General features: G+C 34.2%; 1 protein-coding gene across 1 annotated transcript; it reads right to left on the reverse strand.

Annotated features, from left to right (window-relative positions):
- Positions 1-427: 427 nt before the first annotated feature.
- Positions 428-1,128, reverse strand: LOC141652135 (auxin-binding protein ABP19a-like). The gene has a single exon (XM_074459766.1). It carries the CDS (start codon positions 1,114-1,116, stop codon positions 478-480), a length of 639 nt encoding a protein of 212 aa, XP_074315867.1. The 5' UTR covers positions 1,117-1,128; the 3' UTR covers positions 428-477.
- Positions 1,129-10,337: the final 9,209 nt, after the last annotated feature.

Genomic DNA, 10,337 nt, shown 5'->3' on the forward strand with positions numbered 1-10,337 from the left:
AAATGGGTGTTTTAGTAAAGACACTCAATAATATCCCTCCGTCTCACCCATTTCTTTACATTTATTTTTTGACACTATTTATAAGTGGATAAAATCTCTAATATAATTTCTAATATATTACATAAAATATAGTCATGTGGAATCTTTTTTGAATCGCTTTAATATGTATATTATGAATATTAAATTTTTATAATTTTAATAATATGTAAATAAATATATGAACAAAACAAAATTTATATTGGCAAATGTGAAAATAAACGTAAAGAAATATTATTATTAAGATTCAATTTACATAATCAAATCATAAATACAAATACTTTGTCAATAAGACGATTTTAAACAAAAAAAAATTATAAGAAGCTTAATTATTCCGTAGCTAATTAATAATACACTCGAATATAAAAATACCAAAGAATCTCACATTATTGCATGCATGCAAGCATATCTAATCATAACTTATATAGTACGTGCATGTACTTAATTAGTACCACCAAAAACATTCTTCAAAGTTTTTATTTGTTGACTATCCAACAACGTAATTTTTTCAATAATTTCAGTAGGAAGATCATTTCCACCCAAAGAAGCAGAGGTAAACTGAAAACCAGCATGAGCACTATTCAAGCTCACAAATGCGAGAGCCTGATTTTTACCAATATTAACTTGGAAATGAAGTAAACTTTGCGGAAATATCATAACGTCACCCTTATTCAACGTCTTAAAATACACAGTGTTATCGGATGCAATGAACCCGGCAATGATGGTCCCATGAATGACTATGATAACCTCAGACGCTCGGTGTGTGTGCAATGGGACGACCCCTCCTACGCCTATGTCTAGTCTCGCCATTGAAATGCCTAAGCCATTTACCCCAGGAAACGAGTTGTCGTTTGCTGAGGTTACGGCGACATTGAATATGTTAGATGTGTTTCCGGCTACACCCAAGCCTGAGAATACAAAGTCATTGACTGATAGGTTAGCCGGGTTTTTACAAGGGAACCCTGCTGGTCCGACTGGAAAGTTGAAATCTGCTACGCAAAAATCGACTACACTAGCTGATGATAGTGATATAAGAAGCGAAAATATTATGAAAATGATTGGTTTGGTTATTAGCTCCATTATTGTATTTTTGAAATTTATGAAATTATGTGTATCTTGGATTATTGTATGTAGGATGTATGTTTTTCTTTGTTGAGTTTGATATATTTTCTTAGAATTTGAGATCATATATATAGGCAAAAAAATGCAAAGATATATTAGTTTTATTATTATGTGTAATGTGTGCATAAAGGAAGGTGAGGGTGCAGGAGACTATAATAATTCAAGATATCATTGAATAATTGAAGAAAAATGCGACCCGCGTTATTACAAGAAAATGGTAGGGCAATATTATGACATGAATAATTAATTGAAGAAAAATGTGACCCGTAACATGAAAATTGTAGACAATATCTAAGTTCTTTACCAGTAGGTCTCTCTTGTGACGGGCTATAAATTGTGATAGAGCAGTGAGGATCATCTATCTCACTTTTGTGTCCCATTATGTGTGTCACTCCACTTATTACTCTTTCCGTCTCGTTATTTATTTCTCTTTTATATTCATTGTAAAGGTTATTTTAATCAAACGCAATAAATAATTAAAATGGAGGAAATAGTAATTTACTAGCATACTGAAATACAAAAATAAAATAAACAAATCAAGGACAACATCAGCATAGCTAAATCCTATTCCGGCATAGTCAATGGACGTGACTTGAGACTCTCGAGAGCACGTTCAACAAATTGGGGCCAATTCCAAATGCAATTCATACTCCGTATATGTTAAGCTAGACAGTGTTTTTTTTAGACAAACATGTACTATTATAAAAAAAACAAAAATGAAAATTATATAGGGTTCAGTTACACAAACCAATTAGAGAACAAACACAGGCCCAGGGGCCTAAGCACAAATACTATCCTACAACTAGTTGTATAATAACTATGTACAACCGCGTCAAAGTTATCGAGCTCTTACACAAAGTTGTTGAGTTATTTTATGAGTTATTGAGCTATTATACGAAGTTATTGAGCTTAATAATTATTCTGTTAAACTAAACAACTTTGTATCATAACTCGATAATTTTGTTAATAGACCTCGATATATTAAAATATTAGGCCCATCACGGCCGACTATCATTAGGGTTTGATCGACTATCATTAGGGTTAGATTCCACGTTACGACAGCTACCGTCTAGGGTTTAAGAATATCGCCGTCTATTATATATGTCGTCCATGTATTCTTATGGGATCAAAATCAATAATACAATTCCCGTTATACAACTCCCTCCTCTCTATAATCCTAACATGGTATCAGAGCCTCTTCCTTGAAGACTCTAAAAACCGCTTCCGCATTCTTACCGGTGGGTGGCCGGAAATTTACACCCACCGGTAGAGGATTTTCAATAAAACCGTAGAATGATTTTGTCAATCAATTTTTTTTATCCTCCCTCATAAATTCAATTCGTTGTTTTAGCATGATCTACTTGAATTGTTTCCAGAAGTCATTGGTGTATGGCTAGAGTACCATCCACTTGAATGGTTTCTAGGAGCAACATCCAATCATCCATCACATAATCATATGGCACAATAACGAAACCGTACCCAAACAAGTCAAAATAATCTACCAAATAACTCTTCTCTTTTGAAATTTAATTCAAATTCTTCAATTTTGATCGAGGTAGTACCAAAAAAAAAAAAAAAAAAAAAAAAAAACTGGCGAGTTACGCAACTGAAAAATAACTGGCGAGTTACGCACTGAGAAAAACTGGCGAGTTACGCAACTGAAAAAAATGGCGAGTTACGCAACTGTGTGGACGCGGGCCCACGGGGGCGAAAAGCGAAGCAAGCTTTTCATGTGCATTTGCGGAGTCGCCACCAATTTATTGTGGAAAATTGGAAACCGTTCGAATACCTCGTGTCATGTCAAGACACAAAGTAGTGACATGAACACTAAGCACTCGTTACCCTTAGCATTCTATGTTTAGAATGACTCTCGTGGATGCCCATGAACACGGATGTTCACAGAGATCTGGAGTAAGGGGTGAGGGTACGTATTAGGAAGCTCTTTTGATCGAACACCTAATCCCGCCCGCCTCGATAGCGGCCTCTGCTAATGATTAGGGAAGTTGTCTATACTCGATATGTTGTCGATTTATATGCATGCAAATGCAACATCCAACGTTTTAATCCTAACATGTGAGAATTAGACTAAGTCGGTTAACAAGTAATTAACATACAATTAATGTCAAGGTAGAAATTTAAGTTCAATTACATGTGAAGTCATACAAGATAACGATAGAAGAAATACAATAATAAATACAATAATGAAAATTACAACAATTACATTGGACTTATTGATTTATGTCGAAAATACTTTTAAAACGGATAATTTTAGAAAAAGAGAGAATAAAAAAATTAACAAACAGATTAAGGGTGATAATAGGAGTAATAGTTAATTAATACGTAATTAATAAATCAGGTCAAGGCAAAACGAGAGTTCAGAGACAGAACTCAACCAGGAACAGGCGCAGCAGAGCTGCGTCCCTTAGAAGAGGAGCAGCAGTTGTTGCGTCCGTTCCTTGGCTCAGTTCTGGCTGTGAAACCGGAATTGCAAATTGTTAATGCTTGTTGGTGATTTTAATGCTTGATTATATTATTTGACTCGGATAGAAGTGATTAACAGATTATTTACATGTGATTAAGGTGATAAAACATGAACAAGATTAATTAAAACTAATTATTTACATGATTAGAAAGGTTAATTAATGAGTTAACAAACATTTAACATTAATTAGGTTAAACAAGACGAATTAATGACGGTGACGATAATAAACAGATGGGAATATATCAACGATCGAATTTCATAGACTCAATATGAATGAATCGAACCTCTACAAATCCGGATTTGATTTTAATGACGAAAACCCGCAAATATGAATTATAAGGGATTTAAGTCGGGAATTAAAGGATGAATGAAATACTAATGATGATGATTTATTTACAGGTTAAATTATTATACTAGAATTGTTATATTAAAGAAACAAAGAACGATTGAAAACAAGAGAAAAACAAACGAATTAACAAAAGACGAAGGAAGAAGAAAGGAAGCAGGAACTGCGGCAGCCTCACGAAGTGGCGCAGCAGGTGCTGTGTCCCTTTGAAGAGGCGCAGCAGTTGCTGCGTCCTTTCTCGACGTCTGTCTTCTGATAATCCGTAAAAAAGGATTTTAAAACATGGTTTTACAAATCGGTTTTAAGAATACTTTCGACATAAATCTTACAATATGATTACAATAAATAAAGGACAATAATAAAAGAAGGATTTACACCCTCAGACTTACATGTTTGACGAAACGAGATGAGCTAAGTTAAAGTTTAGTGATGCTCGACTCAAATGTAGACGAAAGTGCCTTCTAAGAGGAAAGAAACAGATTGATTAAGTTGATTATTGTGGAGTTGGTCAAGTTGGTCGGTCATGCAAAAAGAGGCTGGTACTCAGAAAGATCCGAGCTTACGTGGTCGAATGTTCAAGCACGTAGACGCCAAAAAGTACGAACGTGGTCTAAAATGCAAAGGGAGAAGAGAAGGGCGGACACTCGCGTGAGAAATATGTGAGACCGAAGGTCTCTATTTATACTAATCACGGAAGGAAGTAGGGTTTTCGGAGAAACTTTGGAAGTGAATCTCGAAAAGATATGAAAAGATACGAAAAATACGCAGAAAAGGACTTGGGAAGAGGCGCAGCAGGCACTACGTCTCTTGGAAGAGGCGCAGCATTTTGCTGCGTCCTTTCCCAAGTGGTTTCCCCCTGCGGAAGAAAGATTTCCGTGTTTTGTAAATGGAATAACGGATTAATCTTATTTTCCTTAATATTTTGTGCGAATATTACGGGAAATACTTTACCAAAGATTAAAATATTGCAAAATATGGAATAGAAATATCCGGAACATTCCAGAACATTCTGACTCGGCATTTTAACGGTTATCAGAAAATGAAGACGGTTTTTGGTCCGGACTCCAAATGTACTCTAATCACTGCAAAAACGACCGTATCGGCGCGTAGATGACAATTAAGAGGTAGACACAAGTATTTGAGCGATCACTTGACGATAAACTTACGAACTGTCACAAATCGTTCCGTATACCAAACATGCGGCCCAATCATCACCGGGTGGTTAGCGGGAGGTGCGGAAATGAGGTATCTACAAACTGAAAAAAAACTAGCGAGTTACGCAATGAAAATTGTCTGGCGAGTCCTATACGCACTCCTTACCACCTTGTGAAGATGAGAAGCTTTATGAAGAAAGATCGATATGAAGACGGTTTATTATTGATTATGATTTTATTGTAATTTTCCAATCGTAAAGTTCGTACTATGTACTGTCTTTATGATTGCGGGAGGGTATTAGGATATTAGGCCCATTAGAGCCGAGTATCATTAGGGTTAGATTCCACATTACGACGGCTACCGTCTAGGGTTTAAGAATATCGTCGTCTATTATATATGTCGTCCATATATTCTTATGGGATCAAAATCAATAATACAATTCCCGTTATACAACTCCCTCCTCTCTATAATCCTAACACGATAACTTTGTAACAAAGCTCCACAACACTGAATAAGTTGTATATACAACCGGTTGTATAATACATTAACTGGGGCCTAAGTTACTTGAAACTCATGATACCGTGGTAAAACTAGAAACGAAAGAAGACGATAGACGACGTTTCTTGACTGGTGGATGGTAATGGTTACCGAACTGAATTATGCGAGCGGCCTTTCGTTTTTTTCCCTTGCCTCCTACAACCGTCTTAGTGTACCTGCAAAAAGAAGATAAAAGCTCGACAAATACCAAAGAACGCTTCTTCAAAATGATGCCTTTGTGATTAACTAATAGTAACGCGGTTTTTTCTTACATTTCAATCAATTGTATACATTTGTCAAAGCCTCCGAAACATATTTTCAAAAATGAATATAACTGACTGGAATAAAACCTAGATAGCACTGAAATGGATAGAGACACGGACACGTGACATGCAACCCATGAGATTTAGGACACGAGACACTTTAAATTTACTAAATATTGTATTTTTTATATAGTTATAAATGTACCATTTTATTTTTTTAAAAGTATTTGAAATTAAATTTAAATCTAAATAGAGTCGGAATAAGTTATAAATGAGGAGTAAAAAGAGACTAAAATACTACTCATTAAATCTCCCCACACTTAAACTTTACTCGTCCTCGAGTAAACTCATTTAAACTAAACCGAGACCCTTAATATAAAAGACTAACTAAACTTATAATATCCGATGAGAGACAATTAACGGGCCTTCTCCGTCCCTTCAACTCACACCGAAACACAATGAGGTGTGCATCCCGATGCAAGGCAAGTGGGGACTTGCGGAAAATCTACACATCCAACATTTAAGCACGTAATCAATCATAAGATACATCAATCAAAAAGTCAACCGCTTTCCTCATCTAAGCGGAGGGTTTTGCTTTGAACAATTAAAGGTTTTGGTCGGGAGATACCTTCTCATAGTTTTGGCGGGGTGTCAATTCCCTAGTGGTGGCTCAAGCAACATCAATACCTTCTCATAGTTTTGGCGGGGTGTCAAGCAACATCAATACGACAACCAAAAGTAACCAAAATCACTCAACTACTCGACTCGTGAGCATGCCCGCAATCTAACATGGAATCCTCTCCTACAAGACCATTCATGAGATGCAAAAAGGAAAATATGCATAAAGAAAAACAAGGGTTGTGACGGGGCTAGGTGACGGGACGAAACGGGGTTGGTGCAAGCACCATTTTGGAAAAATGTGGAGGTACACATCAAGAAGTTGCCAAAATTCCATTTCTCCCACTTTATTACAACAAATGAGCAACGTCTACACCCTAACAAAAATCGGTTTCCCGAATTTATGCAAACATTGTGCAAACCCGACTCACTTTGGAAAAACAAGAAAATTATCACCTTATTGCAACCAATGAGTAACGTCTACACCCTAACAAGAAATTGGCTTGCCAAAATCAAGAAAAAATTGTGTAAACCCGACTCATTTAGGAAAAACATCAAGTCTTTATTTTCGCAACGCTTTTTTCTACTCCATTGAAGAAAAGAGTGTTGCTTGGCTTTTTCTCATCAAACAAAGTATAAGTAATTTTTTTTTCTTTTTCCTTCTTTTCTATTTTCTTTTCTTTTCTTTTTCAAAACCTCTTTATTCAAACCAACGAGGTAAAACCATTATCCCGACTCACTCATCAACTAAGGTTCAAAACACCCTTCTTCATACAACCAACAACATGTAAGCAACTTTCTTGATAAGGGAAGGTTGTTTATGGTATGTAGCTAGTTTTGTAGGTGCCAAAAGAGGGGTTCAAACTCAAAAGGGGTTAGCAAAATCGGACCTAGTCTAATGGGTTGAAAGATTAGGCTTATTTGGCAATGTGAGGTTCAAGAATGAAATGTAACTAATTGTTTCAAAATATGTACACAAATGAACATCTCATGGTCTAAAAAGGAAAGGACGCCATGTTTATGCGTCGTGATGTGACATGCCACGCAAGGAGCCTACTCACACCTAAGGGAGACCGGACATGGATGTACCGGTCCCAAGGAGGCTCTAAACCTCACATGAAAGTAGTTATGTCGAAATCTAGGCCTATACTACGGTCTTGGTCTTACATGGTAGTCAAAACTTTCCAGTCTAGCCTCATTTCCTGGGTACTCTAACGAGGAGGTCAATGGGTGCAAGTTATAAAAAGGGGAAAGACACGGCCAAGACGGTTTAATCATAGGGGCATCATACTCCCTTCCTAGACCAAATTTTGTTCAAAATTTTATATACAAACTCAATGCAACAAGAAGGAAACACAACACATATATACATGTGAAACAAATGCTTGCAAGAAATGAAAATGACATGAATGGAAAATGCAACCAATGTCTAATTCCTAGCAGCACATAAGCACAAAACCAACAGTTTCTCAAGGGAACATCCTCAGCATCAAAATCCCATCCTCCTCCAAATATACAATAATATATAAAGGAAAAGAATAGTAAAGGAGAAAGAGATAAGAACGGTTATACCAAGTGTCTTCAAGTCTCCTTTTGCTTCAAATGTTCCGCATGTGTCTACGCCACTTATTAGACAACATATATATACAATGCAATATTTTTGGAATCTTTGAATTTATATTTATATATATATATATATATATATATATATATATATATATATATATATATATATATATATATATATAGAGAGAGAGAGAGAGAGAGAAGGGATCAACTAAGGTCCATAGAAATATAAAGTCCATAAGTTCTATTATGAGCCATTGAATGGAAGGAGATGGAGGGATGAGATCAACCCCAAAAAAGTGTGTTTATAAGCTAATCTCACCATCTCTCTCCTCATTCACTAATCCACTCTAATTAATCACTAATTTACTTTATATTTCTTTTCCACTCATCCATTTCTCTTTCATCTTACACATTTCATTTCTCTCTTCTCTCAAACTCTAAAAAAAAACCCAAATAAATAAAAAAACCCAAAAATCCAAATAAATAAAAAACCCAAAAAATCCAAATAAATCAAAAAACTCAAATAAATCATTCATTTCTCTCTTCCTCATTCACCACCACCCACCACCACCCCACCCGACACCAAATAACCACCCCCCCCCCGCCGCCGCCACCCCCCCGCCGCCGCCCACCGCCGCTGACTTTTTTTTTTTTTTTTTTTTTTTTTTTCAACTCGTTTTTTTTTTTTTTCGTTTTGTATTAATTTGTATGTTTTTAGTTGTTTTTTCCATTTATTATTTTTTTTGTCTTTTATTTTATTTTAGTTGTCTTTTATTTTGTTAGTTATCATTTTTTAGTCATTTTCTTAAATCTCTTCTTGTTATACTTTTTTTTTTTAAGATTTCGTGTTTTAAATCTCGTTTTTTTTTTGTGAGATACTTTTTTTTCATCTAAGACAAAAATGGAGTAAAGTTATACAAAAATGAACCAAAGTTATACAAAAATATACCAAAGTTATACAAAAAATTGGACTAAAGTTTTAAAAAAATGAACCAAAGTTATACAAAAATGAACCAAAGTTATACAAAAATGGACCAAAGTTATACAAAAATGGATTAAAGTTATACAAATATGGATTAAAGTTATACAAAAATGGACCAAAGTTATACAAAAATGAACCAGAGTTATACAAAAATGCACCAGAGTTATACAAAAAATGCACCAAAGTTATACAAAAAATGGACTAAAGTTATACAAAAATGCACCAGAGTTATACAAAAATGCACCAGAGTTATACAAAAATGGACCAAAGTTATACAAAAAATGGACTTGGTGCATGTTTGTATAACTCTGGTGCATTTTTGTACAACTTTGGTGCATGTTTGTATAACTCTGGTGCATTTTTGTACAACTTTGGTGCATGTTTGTATAACTCTGGTGCATTTTTGTATAACTTTAGTCCAATTTTTGTAGAACTTTAGTCCAATTTTTTGTATAACTTTAATCCATTTTTTGTATAACTTTGGTGCATTTTTGTATAACTCTGGTCTATTTTTGTATAACTTTGGTTCATTTTTGTATAACTTTAGTCCAATTTTTGTATAACTTTAGTCCAATTTTTTTTATAACTTTAGTCCATTTTTTGTATAACTTTGGTGCATTTTTGTATAACTCTGGTCTATTTTTGTATAACTTTGGTTCATTTTTGTATAACTTTGGTTCATTTTTGTATAACTTTAGTCCAATTTTTGTATAACTTTAGTCCAATTTTTTTTATAACTTTCGTCCATTTTTTGTATAACTTTGGTGCATTTTTGTATAACTCTGGTCTATTTTTGTATAACTTCAGTCCAAAATTGTATAACTTTAGTCCAAATTTGTGTAATTTTAGTCCAAAATTGTATAACTTTATTCCATAAGAGTATAACTTCAATCATAAAATGTATAACTTTAGTCATAAAATGTATAACTTTAGTCGTAAATAGTAAAAAAACCAAACAATAAAAAAATAAAATCAAAACATACGTATAACTCTAGTCATACAATGTATAACTCTAGTCACATTTGTATAACTCTAGTCAATTTTTGTATAACTTTAGTCCAATTTTTGTATAACTTTAGTCTTTTTTTGTATAACTTTGGTCATAAAATGTATAACTTTAGTCATAAAATGTATAACTTTGGTCATAAAATGTATAACTTTAGTCATAAAATGTATAACTTTAGTCGTAAATAGTAAAAAAATCAAACAATAAATATGAAAAATATG

Source organism: Silene latifolia, chromosome 4 (genome assembly GCF_048544455.1).
Source record: "Silene latifolia isolate original U9 population chromosome 4, ASM4854445v1, whole genome shotgun sequence".
Taxonomy (NCBI): Eukaryota; Viridiplantae; Streptophyta; class Magnoliopsida; order Caryophyllales; family Caryophyllaceae; genus Silene; species Silene latifolia.

Excerpts from the sequence above, each read along its gene's own strand:
- LOC141652135 (XM_074459766.1), bottom strand. The coding sequence starts at position 1,116 with ATGGAGCTAATAACCAAACCAATCATTTTCATAATATTTTCGCTTCTT.